This window comes from Salvia miltiorrhiza, chromosome 4 (assembly GCF_028751815.1).
Source record: "Salvia miltiorrhiza cultivar Shanhuang (shh) chromosome 4, IMPLAD_Smil_shh, whole genome shotgun sequence".
In the NCBI taxonomy this organism is placed as follows: Eukaryota; Viridiplantae; Streptophyta; class Magnoliopsida; order Lamiales; family Lamiaceae; genus Salvia; species Salvia miltiorrhiza.
The window spans coordinates 52,733,667-52,759,198 of record NC_080390.1 but is presented as its reverse complement, the minus strand read 5'-3'; the positions used below and the strand labels follow the sequence as shown (position 1 = coordinate 52,759,198).

The 25,532-nt window shown below is 33.9% G+C and overlaps 2 protein-coding genes and 1 long non-coding RNA gene across 3 annotated transcripts; 1 reads left to right on the top strand and 2 right to left on the bottom strand.

Annotated features, from left to right (window-relative positions):
* The first annotated feature begins 809 nt into the window (after positions 1-809).
* LOC131020500 (uncharacterized) lies at positions 810-1,881 on the top strand. Its single transcript, XR_009100715.1, has 2 exons — positions 810-1,247; positions 1,328-1,881. It is a non-coding gene; the product is annotated as an uncharacterized LOC131020500 (long non-coding RNA).
* A 9,620-nt stretch (positions 1,882-11,501) lies between these two features.
* Positions 11,502-14,690, bottom strand: LOC131020499 (uncharacterized). Its single transcript, XM_057949351.1, has 2 exons — positions 14,506-14,690; positions 11,502-13,697 (listed from the first exon to the last, which is right to left on the bottom strand). Exon 2 carries the CDS (start codon positions 13,695-13,697, stop codon positions 11,772-11,774), a length of 1,926 nt encoding a protein of 641 aa, XP_057805334.1. The 5' UTR covers positions 14,506-14,690; the 3' UTR covers positions 11,502-11,771.
* Positions 14,691-17,560: 2,870 nt separating this feature from the next.
* Positions 17,561-20,684, bottom strand: LOC131020498 (ubiquitin-conjugating enzyme E2 variant 1D-like). The gene is made up of 4 exons (XM_057949350.1): positions 20,438-20,684; positions 19,387-19,526; positions 18,601-18,726; positions 17,561-17,926 (listed from the first exon to the last, which is right to left on the bottom strand). The coding sequence occupies exons 1-4, from the start codon at positions 20,469-20,471 to the stop codon at positions 17,786-17,788; spliced, it is 441 nt and encodes a 146-aa protein (XP_057805333.1). The 5' UTR covers positions 20,472-20,684; the 3' UTR covers positions 17,561-17,785.
* Between the last annotated feature and the right edge of the window lie 4,848 nt (positions 20,685-25,532).

The window sequence follows — 25,532 nt, the reverse complement described above, 5'->3', positions numbered from 1 at the left end:
GAAAGCTGAATATTGAATATGCTTTCTTGTTGCAATTGTTGTATAGCTCCCAACTATGATCATGCAATTTGTCCTCTATTATTTCAAATTTTCACTATGCTTCCAAATTCGATAATAAAAAGTTTAAATTGGTCCACTTTATTTGTTCAAAACCTTTAATTGGATTGGGCCGATCGTCAAGTGATTAGTGGTAAGGTGCAAATATCATGCATATATAGTATATAGTACATATTACATCATAGTATTAAAGAATTAAAAAACATTTGTTTTCAATATTTTTAGATTCTTTGATCGGTTCCATATCTTTTTGATTTGTAAACATTTAATTCGAGCACTACCGATTCACTTTTAAATTGAATTCATATGGTTCCATTTTCTTTAATTTGGTCCGTGACTACTTATTAAAATTAGGTCTTTGCTATTTAAATTGATCCCCTGTTGGTTTCATTTATTTAATTGGTCCCTACATATTCATTTCTAAAAATTGATTGTATGAAAATCATCTTTATTCTGTTAACTGTGAATTAATAAAATGTTATTACAATATATAAAAAAGCATGAATATGTATAAAAGAGAGATATTGTTGTATATAAAAATAATATTATCATATGCATAAAAATATTATTCTGGAAAATGAAGGTGAATTAATGAGATTGGTAATCTGGAAAATTGAAGGAGTTTTAATGGAAATAAAAACAAAATCTTGAGGGCTAGAAAATATAGAAGCAAGAGGTAAATATTAATATTGAGAAATAAGGGCCGTCCAACACATGCAAGAACTTAAATATATCTCTTGCAAAAATTAATAATGGTGTGGTTGGATTTGTTAGAAATTAAGTGGTGCTTTAATGGCTGCTGCTGAGCTTTCCCTGTATATATATATGTATATATACACACACACACACACACACACCGACTCCCCAGGCAATGAATGACGGCCTTCCCTGCAGTTTTGCGTAATTGCAATATTTACTACAAATTTCCCATTCCTACCTTTCCTCTTCCAATTTAACTCATTCTCTCTCTCTCTCTCTCTCTCCAACCTCCACTTCTTACCATAATTTAATTGAGCTTTAAAGCAATCCCATTGCATTTCCCTCCTATATATATACACATATATGATGGTTTTAAGCCAACACCCTCAGCCACTTCATGTTGCTGTTGCTGCTGCTACTGCTAAAAGAGGTGGCCACAACCATCGCATAGGAGCCGTCGTCGTCGTCGCCGCCGCTCCGACCACCTTCAGGTAATCTAACTCTCCTAACTTATATGTAAATAGCAAGTATTTGATGCTCATATTGGTATATATTTTCGTGTCTTAATTAGGCATTGAAAGTTAATTAAAAGAAAGAGATGAGCCCAAGGAACGGAGCGAAGCTGGAGCTGAAGTTGAACTTGTCTCCACCGAGGGGGCGAGACTCCCCGAGGCGGTCGCCGACCATGTCCCCGACGAGCTCGTGCGTCTCATCGGAGGCGAACCAGCAGGACGAGCAGCTCCGGTACTCGACGAGCCCGGAGGCGACGTCGATGATGCTGGTGGGATGCCCCCGGTGCCTCATGTATGTGATGCTGGCGGGGGAGGATCCCAGGTGCCCCAAATGCAAGAGCTCTGTTCTGCTCGACATCATCCACAACACCGCAACAAAATCCAACAACACCCAGAATTCAAGGAAATCTTAACGATTCTCTGCTTTTGAGTTCACCTATTTAATAAGATCCAATTAGAATGCAGTTATTTCTAGAGGTAGTTAGCAAGTAGCACTATTGGTGCTCCGCTTCTCGATCACTATGTACAAGGAGGAGTGGAGCCTTAATAGTGCTACATTTCTTTCTTTAGTTTTGATCCATTTCAAGTTTAAGGTCATTATCTGCCTTCTTCACTCTGTGTGTTTGTGTGACAGTTCAACAAAGTACAAGTGAGATAGTCTGAGGAACTTACAACTTACAAGTATTAATATTCAGGGACGGAGCCAGGAATTAAGTTCGGGGGAGGGGGGTTGAACTCGTGCAGCCCCCGAGAAATTTTTTTTGGGCATTCTGTATATTTAAGGTATTTTTTATTTATTAAAATACGAGCATAATACTAATAATAACGAACAATATTTTCATAGATTATATAGTTTCAATATATCACAAAACTTTTTTTGGACATTCCGTATATTTAAGACATTTTTTATTAAAAGACAAGCATAATAATAATAATAATAACAAACAACATGTTCATAGATTATATATTTTCTATATATTACAAATTAGTTTCAATACATTATATTTTTTTTAGCATTTCATACATATTAGGCATTTTTTTTATTAAAAGACAAGTATAATAGTAATAATAACAAACAATATTTCATAGAATATATAGTTTTAAATAACAGAATTATCCTTAAATTAAGTATACATGAGAAAATATAATAACCAAATACTCTTTTATAAAATAAAATTATTTTATAATAGGTATAAACATATATTTATATATATATTTAAAAAAAAAAAACTCAGAATTTGGGAGGGGGCTCTAGCCCCCTAGAACATATGAAAATGGTGGAAAAAATGATGAAAATATATATGTTTTCCATGAAAGAAAAGGCACCCAAAAGAGAATAAGTTTGGATATTTTAATTGCATGCCAAATTTCACAATATTATATCAAGGGTAGCGCAATTTTCATAAATGACAGTGATAAGTTTGGAATAAAGGACGCACATTAAAAATGCTACATAAAGAAAAAATATCAAATATGGAAGGATCTTAGTTTGAAGTACGTGTCTTTATGATGCCTTAGATATCATCGCCAACAACCGATAGCTAGCTAGCTCACTTGTGCTAATCAATAAGATATTAAATATCTTGATAAGTAGTTCAATGTCAATATTACAAGTAAGTAAGCAACACAATGACAGTTTAAACCAAATAAATGCATCAGTAATCGAGACAGTTGACGGAGAATAAGAAGGCTATTACCCTAGATTGCATAGGTGCGAGGGAGCGGGTGCGGGAGCGATACGATTCGGGTGCAGGGATACGAATTTTTAAAAATTATAGGGTGCGATTCGTGAAGAATACGTCTGTGCTATATATATATATATATATATATATATATATATATATATATATGACCATTTAAAGTCAGCCCAAGGTTTTAAATAAATGAGAGCCCAACTGAATTTAAAATTGGCCCAAATGAATCAAGCCCAACTCCAACCCTTATTGCCCTTTTCTCCCACCCTCGGCTCTGTCTCTCTCCCTCTCTCAATTCACGCCGCCCGCCCTCCCTCTCTCAGAAATCACGCACGCTGACATACACACACAAATCTCACGCGCTGCACCCTCTCCTTCTTCATCTTTCCCGGCGAAGAGCGCCGGCTCCCCGAGAAGCAGCAAACGCGGAGAACCCACGGCGCTGCTGCCTGACCTAGCCTCCCTGAAACGCCGCCGTCGTTTGAAATGCCGCCCCTACCGCCGCCGCCCTTTGAAATCCGACCACCGCAACGGCATATTGAAGCCAACCACCGGAAACCACCAGATTCGCGAGGTTGGCGCACTCGATTCGCGAATCCAATTTTTTTTTTTTTTTTTTTTGGGGGATTCTCCACCTGGCGAATCCCGTGCGAATCCCACGCGAATCGCGCCCGCACCCGCCCCCCGCACGAATCGGATACTGCACGGGGTTGATTTTGCGCGAATCCGTGCATCCTAGTTCATGTATTACCTCATAACTAGGGCAGTAAACGAGCCGAGCCGAGCCAAATACAAGCAGGCTTGAGCTCGGCTCGTTTAAATATTCAGGTGTTCGAGCTCGGCTCAAGCTCGATTCGAGCTTTAATCTTAATGATCGAGCTCGGCTCGTCACCCACATACTATAAGCTCGAGCTCGGTTCGAGTTCGGCTCGGGTGATGCTCGATAATGTCGAATTCGAGCTTAAGCTCGAGCTCGGCTCGTTAGATGTTCGTATATATGATGTTCAAGCTCGAATTTGTTATAAATTTAAGAAAATATTCTTAATTAATATGTTATTCGAGTTCAAGTTCGACTCGTTTAAGGTTCGTGTACTAACTCGATTAAAGGCTCGACTGAAGGATCGTGAACAGGCTAGCAAACATGTTCGCGAACAATCGAATTCGAACATGTTCGCGAGCTCAACGAGCCGAGCACTGTCAGGCTCGAGCTCGGCTCGATAAAAATTTCGAGCTCGAAATCAGGCTCAAGCTCGGCTCGTTTATTATCAAATCGAGCTCCGAACGAGCTTTTTCGAGCCGAATCTCAAATAGCTCGCGAGTAGCTCTGTTCATTTACAGCCCTACTCATAACTAGGGATGTCAATTGGGCCAGCCCACTCGATTTTGGGTCAGTCCATTCGAATTCGGGTTATTTTTTGTTCGGGCTAGTCGATTTTTTTATTTTTCGGGCTAAAATTTTTCGACCCTAACCCTAACCCACTCAGTTTCGGGCCCGCAAGTATTACGATTTTTTTATATGTTTAATTTTTGTATAAATAATCATATTCTTGTAATAAAAATATGTCGTATTTTTAAATCAAAACATTTCACTTTATTTTAGATACAAAAAATAATGTTATTTTAACATAAGTTTACATAATATCTAACATTAATTTCGTTTCTGATAAAAATTGTATATAAATTTAACATAAATAACTATCTTTCTTTGACTTTTATATATCATAGATGTTTGTTATTAACGGTTGGAAAAAATCAAAACATATTCTACAAGCTTCAAAATGTTATTATCGAATTAAAAAGTAAAGTATTAAAGTTTAAAAATCAATTATTAAGAATATGTTCAGTTAATCGGGCCAACCCACTCGGTTTTCGAGCCAACCCTATCGGGCTCGGGCTATTTTCGGTTCGGGCCATTCGGGCTAATTTTTTTTCGGGCTAAAAATTTTCAACCCTAACCCACCCTTTTTATCGGTCTATTCGGATCGATCCGTCGGTTTCGGGCTTTTTTGACATCCCTACTCATAACACACCTTTACGTATTTTTCGTGATACACTGAAGCTACATGGTATTTCGAGGTGAAACTGAACAACTCACAACTTTATATTAGCTGCAACACAAGAAAATCTTCCCTTCTTAACCTAAGCATATGCTGCAACAATTATACAACGTAAATTGGTAGGTGCGTGAAAATTTGCAACCAAATAGAACACGCCCCTAATAGAAAAGCTATATATGTGACCAGAGAATTCGTTAGTTGAAGTTCGTTTCTACGTCCATTGCAATCGGAACGATTGAAGTTCCGTTTGGCTTGGCTTCCTACCTTCACTTTCTATACCTTCAGTCACCATTCAGGTCCCAGTTTTCAGGACTTCATTTCTATCTTTCCCTTGCTCTGTTATACTTTTCCACTGAACAGATGTGCATGAACTATTAACATCAATTAAATTAATGCATTTACCAACCAACATATAAATTAATGCATTTACTAGCTGTGTCAACTTGATTTGACAAATCAATGTCCACAAGTATTCACGAGAAATTTCTTAGGAAAACTGTTACGAGGATTTTTCCACGCAAAAATAAGGACTTGAAGAACATATATCAGAAGATGATGAATATGAGAGAAAAGTCTTTGTCCAACTTATGCACCACCTAACTCATCCTCATGGTTTTTATGAGACAGTAAATCAATTAAAAAAACATGACAACATAGTGGCCTCAGTTACACCATTGTAATAAATGACAGAACATTTAATTAGGCAGATCAAACAAAGGTGAAATATCACACAGAGCATGCTCAGGTTCTCTTGACGTAGGCGATCTAAGCATGGCAGGATTGGGAAGAGAGAGTACGGGTCTTTTCATGAACCAGCCACCTAAACTAGACAGGCCAACTAAATCATAAACAAGAAAATGAGATCCACACAACAGGCAAGCCTGGCTTCACAAAGTGAACTAACTACGTCACTTTCATTTATAGTAACAGGGTCCACACATTTAAAATGAGACCCTTACTCCACTGACAACTTCACTAACATTTTATTAAAATATGTCCCGTCCACAATGACGAAGGAAGTATTTCATATCAAGTGACAACATCTTAAAATTCATCTTATTGTCAGGATAATCGCAAGCAATTTCTAGGCTCACATAAATGCGGTAAACTCATGAAAACTCCATGGTGCACTATATTAGTGCAGGTGAATAGTGCAGCACTAAATTTAGTGTAACAATCGTCTACACCAAGTGGGTTACATATATTTCTCTATTATTTATTCTCTCTGTCCACGAAGCATCTTCCTATTTTTACATTTTCGTCCGTCCATGAAATATCTTCCTAGTCATTTATGGAAACAATTTCACTAACTATAACCCTTACAAATATGGGACCTCTTCTCCACTCATCAAATACACAACTAGCTTTTATTAAAACTCGTGCCGACTCTCCTTAGGAAGATGTTTCATGAACAAAGGAGGGAGTATTATTCAAAATAATTATTATATAGTATTTTTAATTATTAATCTATGTACTTATGGTTTGATTGTTGAGAACACAAAAATTGGTCTATCATTAAAAAACACATTGAAAATTGTAACAATAGAATTATAATCATTATACTTTTTAACATTATATGATTACCATTTATTCTCTTAATATAACCTTTAGTGTGCAACTGAAACGGTGATAGTTAATATTATAAAACACAAATTAAATATTACAGATAACATTCTTTTTAGTGTGACACTGATAAAAGAAAATATGAGTTAACGCAAGAAGAACACCTCAAAACTGAGGTTCACAGAGATAATCTCTGCCACAGCATAAGTCTCTAAAACAATGATCAGAAAAAAAAATGTACTTGCCAAATGGAATATATAAACTCATCGCGAGGCCCGGAACTAACGAAATAATAAAAGCATAACTAATTAACTAATTCCAAAAGCCCAACTATAACTCCAATTCCACGAATGTGATGGGTATAGACCTTCCGAGAAGGCCCACCTACAGCGATGCTACCAGACATTTGGAGTTGAAACACTTTTGGAGCAGAAAATGCAGTCAGTTATGCAAATCCAAGCCTTAAAAGTAACGCTATGATTTACATACTCTCACATTTTCTCGAGTACTGAGATAACTTTATTAATGGTTAAACTAATAAAACCAAAGTAAGCTACTATCTGAAGTTCCCTTGAACTGGATTTTTCTTTTTGAGCCTCCAAACTGACCATTAAATTGAGTTATGTAGCCAATCAGCAAATATAAGGCATGATACAGTATGTTATGTTCACTATTAGGTTCTACAGTCCTCCATGTTACCTTAGGAAGGTGAATGACCAACTCAAATAAGTGGACTGCTTGCTATCAAAGTAAAAAAAATAGTACTAGGAAAATGGAAAATTGCCGCAAAATACACAAAGTTTGGACGAATTCTGGTTTTGCACATAACCTTTGAAATTTGAATTAAAATACATCAAGTTTTAATTTTTTCTGATTTTTCTCCAATTTTAAATTCCCCTAAATTTAAAATTTTGTAATTCTATATGAAAATAAAATACACAAGAAAAAAAATAATTAATTTTACTCCCAACCTTTGAAATTTGAAATAAATACACTAACTTTTAAACTGTTACTTAAACTGTTACAATTTCTTTTCATTTTCTTGTGAATTAATGTTTGATTGCGAGGGAAAACTTTATTATCATATTGACTTGTTGAATTGCATAGTTCATTAAATGTATTATATGTACAAGTTATGAGCTTCTTGTGTTAGGTTGTAGTAACAACTACTTTTTTTTAAAATATTAGGGGGGATTTTAAATCAGGGGAAAAATCAGAAAAAAAATTAAAACTTGGTGTATTTCATTTCAAATTTCAAAGGTTGTGTGCAAAATCAAAATTCGTCCAAACTTTGTGTATTTTGCGGCAAATTATCCTTAGGAAAAACCATATAGAACTAGCTACAAAATTTCAAAAGGAGTATTGACAAGAATCACCTGAGGATGGTTTATAAAAAGACATCGCTGGAGGAATTTTCATCTGCGTTGCTAAAGAAGTTAATCTAATGCAATGTCACCTCATAAAAGAAAGTTTATAAAAAGCATAAAACAAGAATATAATGCAAAGATGTTAAATGGATAGACCTAAAAGCCAATCAGTCACTGGAAAAATAAGTCAAAATAAGAGTGATGGATTTCAAATCCATATCAGTTCAAACAATCACAAATGGAACTCCCAGTATAGATTTCAAATCCATCCTCAAGTTCTTAATTCAGACATAGCATATGGGAAGACATAATAGTCACACTTAGGGTGTAAATCAGAAACATCATAAATTAAGATAATCACATTTTTGCATTCATCTAGATCCATCAATCTGCTTTCTAGACCGATATGTCTAAGAGAAAGATTAGGAGCCATACTGTCATTCCTGTGATTTTTAAATCAGTGCAAGTCACAGCAGATTAGGTCAAAACCAGACTCCAATTCATACTACGTAAGAAATCCTCCCTGCGGATGGGAAAGGGGATCACATTCAGAGTTCCTTACACTCAATTCTTATCATGCCAGCATGGATGATCAAAGGAAATCATTAAGATCAACTTATTACCATATTCTATAAACAAGTTATGTTGCAAGAGGATTTTGTAAGTTTCATGAAAACTAGAAATAATAGAATAAAGGCCGACATTTATCAAAGATGAGATATAGATTTTTCAAGTTTGTAAATAATTTACCTACTGTTATGACTGCGCCATGGGTACATGTTCAAATGTTCTTCTGCTTCAGCCCACAAAATCTCCTTCCAATACCTTACACCATGATGGCAATGGTTTGCATCCCAATAGGTGTGCCAGACCACTAGGACTGGCTTTGTGTAAATAGAATATGGGTTGGGTGATAACAAATGTCTAGCTCTGGACAGTTTACTGTCTTTAATAGACCTGCACCAATTCAGTCCATTGCATTAGATATATACCATTTTCAGTTTTTCCTCAAATGTAAGTACAGTTTTCACCTTCAAGCTCTCTGCTCTGGCTGCCACTTGATGGGCCAACAGCAGCCTCGCTCTCTGTTCAGTGCTCCAAACCACTAGCTTTGACTCTATCAAGACTTGCAGACAATTTCCTCTTTCTTTGCTTTCCCTTATTCACTTCTCCAAATGTATTAGTGAAGTGTCTTCCTAATGCTTCACAGGGGTAACAGGGTTGTCGCAATTTTTTGCCTCGTTTCTCAGAACACTCCAGGGCCCTTCTTTTGCGGACAGGTGTTCTTAATCAACAGTTAGAAATTACAGAATTGAAACAAGAATACCAAGGCCTTATAAAGCTGTAAGACATACCCCTCAGTAAATTTCAAAAGTATACAAGTACATCATAAATTGACTGAGGTGTAAGAAATAATTTATGTATGTGCGTGTATATATAAAGAGGAATGATATGCTACATACCTACCTTTAGCACCATTCTTGAGCATCACTCCCGTTCAGTCCACGTTAGCATTTTTAATTTTTTTATTTATTTTGCTTTATGCATTTATTTTGATTGATTCTAATACCTCAAAAATAATTGTTGGCATCATTAGTTTTACAAATTACATAAAAATCAAAGGTCATTTTGTTATTTTATTCATTTATTTGAAGTTATAGGGAAAATGAACAAATTGGGCTTTGATATTAATGTGATTTGTAAAATTAATGATGTGAATAACAATATTTGAGGTATTATTATCAAAATGAATGTGACGATGAAGCGCAGTATGTTGGTGAGACGCTTCTCCTCCAACCAATAAGTCGGGGGGTTCGAGTCATCTAGAAGGCTAGAGTGTGAGTGTGTTTTTCTTTTCTTTGGGTGTAACAATTTTTTTAATTTTTTTTTATCAAAATGAATGTATAAAACAAAAGAAATAATGCTAACATGGACTAAACATGAGCAATGCTCATGGTAGATAATTTAGCATATACACATTCCCCAGTAGCAGCAAATTAACAAATCCCCCACAACCACAGATGCCGGCTTCTAGACCAATAAATAACAGCTATAAACAATCAAATTGTCGATATAGCTGCAAATCAAGAGATATCGAGTCAAACAAAAAGCCAAAGTGTGACTTTAACATCAGTTTAAGCATTTTTTTTTTGTAGTCAAAGGATTGCTGAAGGCAAGAGGACAGCTGAAGTGGAGAGATTCAGTGTCCTGCAAGAAGGATAGAGACAGTATTTAGGAACAGAACAAGAGGGTGTCGGGAAATATTTGGAGAAAGGTGGAGAAATCAATAACCAATTATTCTCTGGCTGCTTCTGTTTTCAGAGCTCTGTGTGTAAATTGATGCATTTGGCTTTTATATGAGATATAGAATAAAAAATGAAACAGTTTATACATACCAGAATAGTCAAATGGGATTTCTGCCACTATAAACATTTCCTAACAAAAAACTACTGACATATTTTAGATACAATTTCCCAAGTTATGAAAGGAAAACACAATTAGTTAAAAATGGCCAAACAGGAATCCAAGGTTTCTAGATAATTCTAAATTGAATAAAGATTAATGAATATTGAAATTACAAAGACATTGTCCTGTATCAAAACAAGAATAAAGAAAACCAGTCTCCTCTATAATACTGAGCCTTCTAGAAATGATGTAAAAGTATCTAAAAGAAATTCCATTAGATTTTGCAGGCATAATAGCTAGAGAAACATGCCAAACCAGTTTTACTACAAAATGACACAGACCAGGTCAGAGTGAAGCCAAGTAAATAATCTGTTGCACATTCTTAAAAGCCACATAACAGTCAAGGGAACTAATAAGTAAAAGGAAGCATTATATAATGCTTTCATAAGAATCTGTACAGCCTTGACCAAAATCACAAACACACCCACGCTACCAGACATTATCTTTGATCTTACACAGTTTTTCTATACAAACTAAATGTGTTTTATGTCATAAGATCAAAGATAAGTTCATATTTTCTGTACAAGTAAACACACTCAACACACAGGGAAGACTTTACATAAGGCAAGTACAAGTATAATGCGCCACAAGATACCACACATTCTTTTTACTAAACCACAAAATAAAATAGAAAACCTACTCCCACTGCACCTGCATTTTCCGAATGCAAAAATGCTACAGCATTACCAACAATGGTCCCAAGCAAACCAAGAAAGCCAAGTTTTAAGATTCAGAGAACCATTAAAGTTTCTTCAGTTCAACTCTGGAGCTATTACGCTTCAAAATGATGGCATTTATCTGTAGTCTTCCTGACTTGCATATTATGAACAGTAAGCTTAATTAATTACCCACCCAAAAATGATGATATCGAGGTCAACATAAGCTACAGGCAAAACGGCAATAGGATTAGCAGCAAAAGTTATTGCATAACAAATGAAAGCAGTTCCCAACAAAAGACATATTAAGTGCATATCAGATGACTAATTTTGGTTGTCAAGATTCAAGATTCATTATACTGCAGTATAGATTTGTAACTATAACCATGACTAGAAGTTTTAAAGCAGATGTAAAATAAAATTAAACAAATAAATAAAAATAAAAAACTCTTACTTGATGAAATTCTCATACACTGAAACTTAGCAATTATAACCAAGAGAAACCTACAAGTCTTGTGTGTCATGTCATATTCCATGACAACATGATGAAAGATGAAACCAGGGTTCTAAATGAATTTCAGCAACACTTAAGCACATGACCAGAAGAAATATAACTGTCGGTGCCCAATCAACACTTCAGTAGGAGACTTCAGATGAATGATGAAAGAGTAATAGAAACACTAATCGCAGAAAAAGATGCTCAAGAACTTTTCTCATGAAGTTCTCCCCAACCACTACTGCCTCTAACATGTCTGTCAATAATACCAAATTCTGCATTCTGAGCAATTCTCCTTGCATAGTTCTCAGCTGATATAGGACCCTTCTTTAATCTCCTATAGTAAATCATCTCCCAAGGCCAAAAGCGGGCGGAACCAAAATAAACTTCAACAGATAAGTCCTTTCTATTTTCCTCAGGGTGCTGCAGGCCATAATGTTTCAGAACCATGTGTACTTCCTCTAAAGACATTCTCGCTGAACTTGAAGCATTAGACATTGATGGATTTTTAGATTCTGTTTCAGCTACATGTTGCTCAATTTGTGAATCTCTCATCCCTTTCATAGAGTGCAGAGATAAATTATCAACAATATGCTCATCACCATCTGACAGTAACAATTCATGCGAGTCCTTGGGGGAAGAATGAGATAGATTATTATCCTTCCCAGATGAATCCTTCGTCATGCCTTCTTGTTCCAAGTTAGCAGGTCTTGTTTCACATTTATTTTCTAACGAGAATGAGATACTTCGAGTTCTAGTGGAACCTACAGTCCTCCTTAACAGTGTTTCCTCTTCAATTACATCCATACTTTGCTGAAGAGAAACAACATTTGCCAAAGAACCCTTGGAGTTTTCCTGAGCTTTATTTGGAAAGGGAGATACATTTTGATTGACCTCTTTAGGTAAAGATGAAGAAGTAAGTGACATTGATCCGGCTTTGGACCGTGACTTAAAGGTTTTATATCCAGAATGACGTGAAGGTGAAGATCCAGAAGAAGAAGGTAAGGAAATTTTCTCTGAATGTACTGACTTCAACTTGAATCGTGATGAAGGTTGAGATGATCTAGAAGGAGACTGTGATCTGGATGAAGTATAATCAGAGTGGATTGAAGATGATGATGGACCTCTTGCTCTCTCAATATGACTTTTATCCTGACTTTCATAGTCCCTCCAATTTCTCTTTTTATCTTTGAACTCATTCCCCCTTCCTCTAGGAGAAATCTCCTGAGTGGAAGAATCTCCACGTCTCAGCAACCTCTGATAGCTTTTTGAAGTTGATGGCTCCTTGTCACTGTCCTGACTACTAATGGGAACAGTGTCACCACTGGGATGTGGCCTTCCTCGACAACCAGATGCATGCCTCTTTGGCTCTAGTGGACAGTTGCTCCTTTTGTGGCCCACCTCTCCACAAATATAGCAACTCTTTTGAGATTTTTCATTGTAGGAAAGCCCTCTTCTGTCTTGGATCTTCTTGACAGAAGGTGAACCCACCAAAGGAGATATGTCTGTACGTTCATCCAATTCCTTTTTACAGTCGCTGTTATGAGGCTCATAACGGTCAAAGTCCAAATTATTTTCCAAATAAATTTCATTAAGTGGGTCTATAGCCTGTTCGTCCCACCTACTAACATTCAGATGGTTCTTTCTACCATCTCCTTTCACATGATGATCACTCCGAGAAGTATGACTGCTTTCCCTCACATAAGGTTTTGAATCATCTGGACGGTACCTAGTTGATTCGTAAATTAAGTCAGAAGCACCAGTTTTAAGTTCACCATCTGCTTCTTGGGAGTTCATCTCATTCTCTCGACGACCATATGAACCCAACCTTCGATGAGCATATTCTTTCATTGAGTACCTTCTGTGTGGTAGCTCGTTCGACTTTTCCCCAGTGGGGAGCCTTTGCAAATTCCGGGGCTGCCGATTAGACCATGATATTGTTATGGCCTGACCACAAATCCTTGTCCCACGAAGTGTTTTAAGAGCTTTTTCAGCACCAGCAGGATAATCATAAACTACAAAACCATACTTGTCCTTCACTCGTACAGTACACCTACCAAACCTCCGGAAAACACGTTGAAGCTCATCTATACGAGTGCCAGCTGATAGGTTTCCAATATGCAACGACATCTGAAAGATACAACAACAAGATTTACCGAACTAATACAATACCCCAAAACCTATATCACACGAATACATAGGATTGCATGCAACATGCAACAATATACATAAACCCAAAACCATATTGCAATCATCTGTACGTTGTAATAGAAGCAGCCCGCTTATCATCTCCTATTAAAATCAAGAGGTAGTGCACTTTAAGCTAAACTAGAAAGGGCAGGTCTGGGGTTTCAAGACTTTGCATAATGGACATTTACTTATTTTTTCTTAAGCGAAAAAGTTGCCCGTCTAAGAAAATAATAATTTTATCTGGCTCGCCAACTGAAACAGAATTCAGCATCTAAGCCCTAATGACTCAGAGGCGCAGATTTCAAACTACGTTTTGCAGATAAAAAAGATGCAGGTTAGAATTCCATCTTATTTTCTTTCTTATTCTATTTCTCCTTTTCTGATTCATAAAGGCAGCAAGGTAGCATGTAAAAATTCGAAAATGGATAACCTAAAACGTTAACAGAAAATTCCACCCAAAACACACAAAACGCCAACAAGAGTTATTCGAAACTTACACATGGCACTCATATGCATTTGACCAAACATTTTAAGCTTCCACCACAAATTTCTGGGACTAAGAAACAGTAATCCAAATAAAACAAAATAAAAGAACAATGAAAATTCTACTAAGTATACGAACCCGTGAATCGAAACATGAATCTAATAGCACAAAATCAAGCAACTCGTAAACATTCAACAAACTGCCTAGTCTGAGCAAAAATTCAAAAATAAATTACATAACCAAAATGGAGTAAATGTGAATTACATGGAGATTGTGACGAGGGGTAACTCTTTTTTTGCAGTATGTGAATAATTAATTCGGTGATTATATAGCACAGCTGGAGACTGGAGTATCAAATTCACAGTGTAGAGAGCAATTTGTAGATCGTCGCTTTTTGGTCTCCTTCCGTTTCTTATAATGGCTTTTCGGCTTCCTTTACTTTTTTCTTTTGGCTTCCTTTTTTCAGTTCTTGTACCCTTCCGATTAATTAATTACAGGTCCTTTACTTTTTGCGTAATTTGGGCTCCAACCCATTTTTTTACGGTGATAATAATTTTAAGACTACTCACAGTCGTGACACTCACCCAACTCAACTTTACTTCACTTTTTAATAAAATATTCATTTCTCTCTCATCCACCTACACAATCCACAACCTAGTATAATTTTTACTCCCAATGGTGACACCAACCCAACCTACATATTTTTTCTTTTCTCTTTATTTTTAAATTATCTTAATATCTAAAATAAAATATAAATTTAAATTAAATATTTATTTATTATATTTAATAAATAAAATAAATATATTTTTTTAATTGTAATTATATTATAATTAAACATTGTCATATATTATAATTGATATTTAACTCAATCACAAAGGAAGATTACAAGAATTAAACACACAACTGAAATTAAATATATCAAAGTACAATACGTGAAATTTAAAAATACAATTAGAAAATACAAATTACATAAAATTGAGATTCATAAAATTGAGAATTTGGTTGATTTTCGAAATTTGGAAAAAAAGGAGGAGTCGGATAAGATGAAAAATTTGCAGAATCTTGAGGATTAGGATAATCTTGGGAGTTTTGATGATTTTGAGAATTTGGATAATAATAATTGGGATAATTTGGATCCATAATGAAAATATAGTGAAATGAAGAAAGAGAGAGTTTTTGTTTGGGTGTAAAAATATAGTGAAGTTAGGCTCTATTTATAGAGCAAAAAATAAGAAAAATTTTAATATATTTTTTATAAAGAAAAAACATTATAAAATTTTGTTTATTCAAATATTTAATCTACCACTTAAAATTTGACAAGTGGCATGGAAAGAGAAAAGTGGGACGGCGTGACTTTGGGGCGGCAGATCCCCCAGGTCACCCAATTTTGGTGACTTTGTAATTTTTTTTTTTTATCATCTTGTTTTGTCCTACATGTGTGACTCTCCCCAAAAGTCACGATTGGGGGTAGTCTAAAGATGGTCGAACTCAAAACTTTATACCCCTCCTTTCTACTACAACTGACTTGACACTTTTTGGCACCAAAATTAAGAAAAACATATAAAATGAATAAAATTGATAGGACCTACACCATTTTTATGACTGAATTTTCTATTTATGAAAATATGTCACTTATAGTAGAACATACCAAAATATAATACATGTCATTCATAATGAGACGTTGAAATAGCATTTGCATCAATACGATATGCCGATAGGCTTGAACTTAAAATTTTATATTGAACTAGCATTTGCACCAATGCTATATATATTGGTAGGTTCAAACTTAAAACTTTATGTTGAACGAGTGTTATACACGAAATATATATACACACAATTGATATAATCCCAAATTATTACATTTATAAGTATAATAAAAAAATATATAATTTTAATGGAATATATTTGAACGAAATATTAAAATAAATGAAGAAGCAAAAAAAATAAGTTAAAAGTAAAAAAATGAAAATAGATTTATTCAAGAAAAAGATAAGAAATGAAAGATATAATTGTTGTAAGTTTTAATATTTAAACAAATATAATTTTTACATTTTAAATTTAAAATTTACATAAAATATACTATTAAACTAGAGAATATTTAATTTGATATGCATATCAAATATTTTATAATTAGACGAATTTTACAATTTTACAAAGAAAAAAAATAATTACAAATAAACCTTCAATTTTATTATAATCATATAATTGTCAATTCAAAATTGATTTCAAATTGAAAGTTGTATTTTTTTTTTTTATATTATAGATTATAGATGGTAGATTTACTAATTTATTAAGTATATTACATTAGAGCATGACTGATATGCAAGAATGGAATGTTGATTCCTAATCATCGATCCTCTAAATGGTAATTTTTTTTATAATGAGAACCATCATTTTCGATGGAATGCCAGATTCCATAACCATGAAATTAGTCATTTCTCCTTTCCAATTTTATTATAATCATAAAATTGTCACTCTAAAATTGATTTCAAATTGAAAGTTATAGTATTTCTTTTATACATTATAGATTGTTAGTTCACTAATTTATTAGGTTTATTTCATTAGAGCATGACTGGTATACACGAATAAAACGGTGATTCCTACATTCATCCTCGATCCTTTGGTTGATACAATTTTTATAATGAGAAGTTGAGAACCATCATTTTCGATGGAATGCCAAATCTCATAAACATGAGATTAGTCATTTCTCCTCTCCCTCATAGTTAGGTATGTCAAATCTATTTCTCTTGACTTGTCAGGTTATTCGAGTGTGGGCTAATTAAGCTGAAGATTTTTCGAGTTAGAAAATTCCAACCATACAATTTCGGCTATATTCTTAATGATCCTATATTTACAATAAATAAATATACACAAAAATTTGAAGACATAAATTATATGACAAACATAATATAACAAGATTCATAACCTTATAGTATACTCAGTGAACTCTGCAGTGTCTTCTACTCATTTACGTGTGTACATGCAAATGTAACTGTCCTTTCTTATATATGGATAACTCATAATGGATGATTTGCATCTAATGCATCTCAAGGACAGAAAAAACGTGTATGAAACTCATTTGCCAATATTTGTCACTCAGATTTTATACCTTCATGCATATAATAGCTGGAAACAGAAGAGTTTAGGATATTGCCAAACAATAACTGTATCCAGAAAATTTTGGAAGGACAGCCAGATATAAAAAGGTTCTATACAATTAGAAATCACTTGGTGCAAAATTTTCACAACCAAGATAACAAATTATTTTCTTTTCAAATTTTCCTTCCGAGGATGATAAAAGCATTCAAGAACACAAGAATTGTGATATTAACAAGATGTTCATTAATTTTCACACAGAAGAAATCCCATCACCAACTATCTCCACATAGTTCACAAAGAGAATAAAGCAGGATAAAAGATACGAGGAATCCAGGAGAGACGATATGAGATGGCTTTTCAGGCATTCCCCCATACAACTTCCATCTTAACACGATGAGATAACTATCAATCAGAATATGGTCAAATAGGACCTTCATGTCTTACACTAGAAATAGGTTCCTTCAGGAGGCTGGACCAGCTTACGGTTGTGCGGAGCAGCCATCTCTTTCTTCAGCTGCGTCAGTATGTCTTCCATTGTGTACTCCCTCTGCCAATTTGATAGAAGCCCAAACTTTTTTGGTTCCACCTAGACCATGAATGCCATTATATCATAAGCATATGTTTTTGCCGGGCTAAAAGTATCCAACACATCACATTCATCCCAGATGAAGTAAAAATAACAAATACACAATCCTTACCAAAAAGATAAAAGCTGGATTTACCATGAACCTTCAGATATTGGAGTTTCAAATACACACACACACACACACACATTATATATATATACATATCGAGACAATACAAGTGATAGAACAGGACTTCTAAGAGTCAAATTTATTTGAATAGATCTTCTTATTTCAATTGCCACTAAAACCAGGAGACTTCACTTGTACGGAATCTTCTGATTCCAGATGCCATTAAAATTTCTACTTACATATATTCTGAACATAGGGAAGTTTTATTCATCACCATTATTATGTAAAAAGGTGACATGAATTAACATTAGCAACAAAGATAAAATTGTCACAGCTTTGCAAAGGGTTTGAAAAAGTAAATCATTAAAAATATAATTAGCTAATTTTGGAAGCTTCCGGGATCTAGCATGGTTCGAGGTAACACTTGAAAGTTAAATTGGCAACTCCCTTGGCCCATATATCACTTTTACCTTTATCATTCAATCAATATTAATAGTACTATTAATAACTCTGCCTTAAGAAAAACAACGGTGTCAACTTAGCCTTGAGTTGATTGTATCTGTACCACTCCAGTTTCATGGTTTACACAAGTCATGTTAATGCGGGAATGGAAACGAACACTGGGAGGCTTCTCTGGATAATCTTTGTCACAAAATAACTTCAACTGATATATGCGTCCCTCATGCACAGACTGAAAGCAAAAGAAAATGTAAAATTAGTTTTTAGCATTACATTCACAAACAGCTTGAAAGAAAAAAGAAAAAAAAAAGAATATAAATAAATAAATAAATAATAATAATATTAATAATTAAAATTAGCAACCTCCAACAATAACTTTATCAAAATTTACAAACTTAACACACAAAAACCAGCAACACAGGAACCATAAAAAAAGCACGCACAAATCAAAAGGGCAGAAGATAAGATAAGCGATTGATGAGGAAATGATTGAGAATGTACATAACTTGTTGCACTTGACATCTTAACCTGATCTACTGCAGAAGTAATGGCACGATAATTATAAGCTATTCAGTTTAGAATTATGGCTGTTGACTACCAAAATAAGCTAACTCCAAGGGAGAACAAAACTTTGATTTAGAGAAAAAGCAATCTCAAGGAAATAATCTCATTGATAGATAAAGAAAAAAAAAAACAAATATGCATACTGATACCAATTATATATAAACTAGCGAAAAAGTTTGAACATTACACGAGTCAGGAGGCATATGAGAATTGCAAACTGCTATCTTCATGCCAAATCACATTTATGAACTGATATGCGATGCATAAAAAATGAATTCATGTTATAAACCTATTTGACCATCACAGTATAGTCAAAGGATATGCTCACATTGTGGGGACCTATAATGGTACCAGTCCACGAGCGCATATAGATATCATCTCCGTCATCCATTCCATAGCTCACAGTACCATCACCAATTCCCTTTTCTCCACGCTCAAGTTCCTCCAACAGTCTGAAATTTCGAGGAACTACAAAAATGTGGAAAAATTAGAATGAAGAATGCCAGTTTCATTTTCCTAACACAGCAAATGATCGCCTACAAGGCCACAACAGGTGTAAAGTGCAAGAGAATGATAAGGGGAGCTCCATTTTTCAGCCATTCACACACGACCTGTGAGATCTAAGTGCATCGTGAGTAAGATAAGAAGGTAATCTTTGTATAACATATCCTTTGAAAATTTAACTGGCCAAACCACTTAGAAAACAGAATCGTGAAAATTACCGCCGCTAGTTGGGATACGACTGAGCCAGAATCTAAATAGAGATGTCTTTTATACGGTTGAAAATGTAAAACGGATTGACAATAAAAGCAGCTACTGCAAACACTGTGCAGTCCACAACCTCGAAACTTCATAATATCTTAAAACCAAATCATTAACTGACAAAACTCATTAAATGTATAAATAGACTCCCACGTAGTAGAAACAAAGAGCAATGGGAACCATGAACATATCAAATGCAAAGGCACCGCATAAAAACATTCATATCATATGCACTCGAAAATCAATTTGATGTGTGACCAGAGCCTTACGAAATCTTACAATGTCTTTCTTTACACTTCAAGTAGGAAAATTCAAGTCGATAAATAATTCATTAAAAACTCAATGGATTGAAGTTCATAATCTTGAGAAATAAAAGTAGGTGCGATCAAAACCCCCGCAATATATGTATGGACAATCAAAATTAAGAACAATTTTCCTAATTTAGATCCGCAGCTAAAAATTGAGGCAGGCTTCCTCTCGGGAAATTGAAAGGCTTAAACCCATGAAACCCACCCACTCATTTGCAGATTGACTACGAGGAAGATGAAAATGAATAGAAGAACCAAAATTAATACTAGCATTTAAGGAATATCTTCATGAAAGGAGGAAGTCTTTACCCACGACGCTGGATCCTCCCGAGCCAAGAGTCATGGTGTAGTATTGGGAATTGGGTTTCTGCGTAGAGGTTGATTTTGATCGGGGAAGAGAGAGAGAGAGAGAGATGAGAGAGAATCTGAGGAGGAGAAACGCGACGCGAAGGGGTTAATAAAAGGTCAAAAACATTTACTGTTTATTAATTATTTCCACCTTTTTTGCATTTAAAAACTTTGGCGTAGCATTTGTCGATCTGCAACAAAAAAAATTATAGTAATGAATTTTCGAGGCTATCATTGCTTCTTTTATTGTAAGCTTCGCTCCATCCAGACTAGTACATTCGCCTGTGCGATGCACGATGAACATAATTTTACATCAAAATTAAATGATTAGTGTGTGTATCGGTTAAGCGATTAGGGGTTAATGTCTAAAATCGAAGGTCTTGCGTTCAAGCTCTCTGTGGTGCGATCTTTAAATTTCTTTATTTAATCATGTTAATTTATCAAAAATAAATAAATTAAATGATGTATCAAATAAATAAATAAATAATATTAAATATAGTTAGAATATAAGTAAATGTAAATTATTTTTTCTTAAAAAATAAAATAATCTACATCAATTACTCAGTAAAGATCCTTAATTTTATTTTATAATTTTGAAAAGTATCGTTTTTAATTTTCCATCTATTTGATGGAAAACTTTATTTCTTCCCTAAAATTATAGAATAAACACATCATTCAAATTAAAAGAAACGAAGAAATAATAAAAAAAGAATTTTCACATCACAATATATATTTTTAAAACATGAACTAATCATGCATAAAATTATTTTTTCTAAATTAGCTCATTACCTATGTCATCTTATTAGAAAAGCTTCAATTGATAAGTAGGAAAATAAATTAGATTATTAGAATTTATTAGAATACTAATAAAAGAGTTGAATAATTATTTGATACCAAATCAAAGATCTTGCATTTATCTTTAATTTAAGATATGTAGAATAATTTTTATAAATAAAATATGTTTTTTAAAAAAATCATCAAAATATGAAAAAGAGAATATGAGAGAGAGATAGAGTATAGAAAATTGAAGAATGCGTGCAATGAAAGAGAGGTGAGAGGAGAGAGAAAATATATGAAATTTGTTGAGTTTTATAAATACCCTTTGATTGATTATTTAATTACAATTTTGCCACAAACTGTGTTTTTATATAATAAATAGATTTTCGATTACAATAAATCTATGCAGCCTCATTATGGTCACCCACACACTAGTATAATAAGGAAAATCTTAATTTATTTAATTTATTTTTTAAAATAAAAATAAGATTTAGTTATTTTACTATATTCTCTATATTGCACTTATTTTTTTAATTTTTTTACATTTTTTATTTTAATTTATTTTTTAATAAAAATAAAAAAGTTATCAAAAAATTATTAAAAAATAATTACAAAATAGAGAATATGATAAAATAACTAAATCTTATTTTTATTTTAAAAAATAAATTAAATTATTTTTTATTTAGGTAAATTGTGGATAGCCACAATATGGCTGTTTAGCATACACTATCATGTTATATAAATAACATTGTCATGAAATGCCATTAACATTATATTGAAATGACACTATCATTAAATGACACTATCATGTTATCGAAATGACATTGTACACCCGGTGCACTGTGCACCCGGGTGCACAGGAGAATTTGTGATATTTTTATATTTGTTGAATTCCTATAACACTGAATTTGGGGGTTTCCTAATTTACATGTAATTAATTTAAATTTCCAAATATAAACTTTCTTTTTAATTAATAAATTATTAATTATCGCATAATTAATACATCTATATAATAATTTATTTTCACAGTTCTGCACGGCGTGGAGTGGTAAGTCTATTCCCAAAATAAACGCGTAAGATAGGTCACACGAAGGTATAATATGTCACTAAGGTCGTCAATCGGATTACGCATATCGAATCATCTATCACTAAGACTTACAATAGATGTATGTTGGCTACTACAAGACCGTCAGAATGACAGGACATGCCTAAAATAAAATGTGCTAAAATATAAGCCCCGTAACAAGCACAAATTCCATGAGCGAAAAAACAAATGATCATCTCATTGATGAAAAACCAAATATCATGATTGTCATCGCCGTCCATCTAATATGGCGAGAGACGACATGATGTAAACCCATGTTGCACTTGTAATTGAGGTCTAACCGAAGCACCCTTACCTAAATGTGTTGGCCAATGTATTGTTCAACTACACTCAAAATCTATATTACTCTCTCAAGTAAGATGTCTTATAATATGTACTAAATTATAACTTCATATTTATTGTATTGGGCCTCAAATAATAGAAAATTTCATATTTGTTACAACAACTAAGTTGTATAAAACAAATAAAATAACATTTATATATTTATTAAGCATAAAATATATCACGCATTGGTATCACTTATGAAAATAAAATTTTATTGTACAAAAGAAAAGAAAAGCGAACCTAAACCCTGGAAAGCACATGAAGCAGATTAAAGGCCGAGCCTCATTAAAATCTTATCGAGAAAGAGGAAAAAGAGTACTCGTCTAAGAAAGAAAAGAAAAGCTATAGGAAAGTGGGAAAACTTCAGAAGTTCCGGCTTAACCATCGCCCCCAAATAAACACGACCTTTCTGAGCAGAGAACGATAGACCAACCGAAAAAAAGAAAAAGAAAAGCACTGGACAGCAAATGGAAAAAATCATCCCAAGAGTGAAAGTCAGGGCCGGCCCTTCTTCAATTCAAATGGGGCAAAGGCCTAGGGCCCCAAAATTTAAAAATAGTTCTATTAGTAGTATTTTCCTTAAAAAAAATTATAAGTTAGTATTATTTATTAATTTTAAATTTATTAAATAAATATTATTTGATATTGATATTAAAGACTTATTTTAAAATTATAAGTGATACAAATGTGTTATACTAATCATAAGAAAATAAAGTTAATTGTAGAAGTTTGAGTTTGTCAAAACATCATATTGTTAATTTAATGTTTCAAATGCATGTAGGATATTGTTAAGTATACCAGTTATTGTAGCGTGAATAGAAATATTTTTTGTAAATTAAAATTGATAAAATCACATTTGCCGATTACTATGTCTGAAGAAAGATATATTAAATGTGCTAACAATTTTGTGCATTGAAAACACATTATTTAGGGCAGGTAAACTTGATCTTAAAGATGTTATTGATGATTCTGCTTTTCAAAAGTTAGAAGATCTAAATTATTTAATTATTGCTATTTAGTTTATTATACTTAATAATTAATAATAAAGTTACGTAGTCACACAATCATGAGAGACAATCACATGCTATCTCTATTCGATGACAAAAATCTCAAATTTTAGTGTGCATGTGTTGGCCAAGGGGTAAAGGGTTAATGTCTAAGGTCAAAGGTCTTGGGTTCAAGTCCCTTATGGAGCAGCCTTTAAATCTCTTTATTTAATAATGTTTGTTTATAAAATAAGAAAAAAAAAATAATATATAAAAAAAATCTCAAATTTTTATTTTAATAAGGGCCCCTTTTTTCGTTTTCGCCTAGGGCCCCCGGAATGTCAGGGCCGGCCCTGGTGAAAGTGAAACTCAAACGAAGGCTCAACATGCATTAACTAGCTGACGAGTCACTCGATCATGCACTAACTACTTATTTACCAAAAAAAAAATCATGCTAAGAATAGATTCAAAAATCAACTAGGTTACTGGTGAAACACAAAAGGATGGGTATCTATTTAATCAGTGAATTATTAAGGAATCGTGGACTATACCTAGTTTTGATCGGAGAAGACAAAGAGAGTAATCGGAATTCTAGAACACGAGAGTAAAGTTGCTGCTTGATAGTAAAAGATAGCGTAAATTACAAACAGCACGTATGCCACTATTTATAGATTACATGTAAAGGGTAAAATAGTAAATTCAACATTGGAGCATGCGTCTTGCGTGGTCAGGGGCATAATAGTAAAATCGTCTTCACGCGGGAGATTTCCCCGCGTTTCTGGTGATCCCTCTGGTGAAGACCATTCCTCTGGCGAGAGCGACTTCTCTGGTGTAAGTTGTTCCTCTAGGTAAGTATGATTCCTCTGGCGAGCGTGATTCCTCTGGCGAGAGCTATCTCGCTGCTTCCCGTGATTCCCCTGGTAAAGTCATTCCTCTGATGTATCCATTCCGCTGGTGAGGCCTATTCCTCTGATTTATATCATTTCTCTGCTCTGCACATATTACTCCTCATCAGTTACGAGTCACTCATGCATTAAGTCATTAGCCAATTATTAGTTCGTATCCCACGGCTAGTAGCATAATATTGTTATGTTATGGGAATGTTAGCATTTGTTGGGTGATGGCTAGTTCAAAATTCAGTAGTGATAATTACTACTCCACCCGTTCCGATTAAAGTGGTGCGCTTTTTTTGGGCACAAGATTTAAGGAGAATAAGATTGTAGTATAAAGGTGTGTAAATGTGTGTGGGGCCACATTATTTGTAGTGTAAAATTAATTACCAAAAAAAGAAATGCATCACTTTCGATAGGACAACCCAAAAAGGAATACGCACCACTTTCGGTGGGACGGAGAGAGTATTATTTTCGTTTTCCTTTTTTTTTTTTTACCTTTCTTGGTTGTTTTTAGACGGGCACTCTTTTCCATTCTTAAAGTTTTTCCCACTGAATTTTCTTTAGAAAGGTTTTAATGAGGTCCGGTCCTTAATCTGCTTCTTTTGTACTTTCAAGAGTTTTTCTTTAGGTTTCTTTTTATTTTTTCTATTATAAAATCGTCATGTAATTAATTAGTATATTTATGCTAAATATATAACTAATTAAATTTTAACAACTCAATAACTATGAAACATAATTATTCAATTTAATAAATGCTCAAAACACAAATAAAAAAATGAAATATTCGATAATTAAATATAATATAACATATAAAGTAAAACAATATTTACATGTAAGGAAAATACCAAATACTACATTACTAGTTGTGAACTTGAGTTTTGTTTATTCCACTAGCCAGCGGTACGGTGGAGAACATCGTCGGTTAGTGGCTAAAACAAAAACCTAATTCCACGGCTAGTTATATATTTTGG

Excerpts from the sequence above, each read along its gene's own strand:
- LOC131020498 (XM_057949350.1), bottom strand. The coding sequence starts at position 20,471 with ATGACTCTTGGCTCGGGAGGATCCAGCGTCGTGG. Across the intron at positions 19,527-20,437 it reads GGGAGGATCCAGCGTCGTGG|TTCCTCGAAATTTCAGACTG; the intron begins GTAAAGACTTCC and ends ACATTTTTGTAG. Across the intron at positions 17,927-18,600 it reads TAAACCATGAAACTGGAGTG|GTGGAACCAAAAAAGTTTGG; the intron begins GTACAGATACAA and ends TTCATGGTCTAG.
- LOC131020499 (XM_057949351.1), bottom strand. The coding sequence starts at position 13,697 with ATGTCGTTGCATATTGGAAACCTATCAGCTGGCACTCGTATAGATGAG.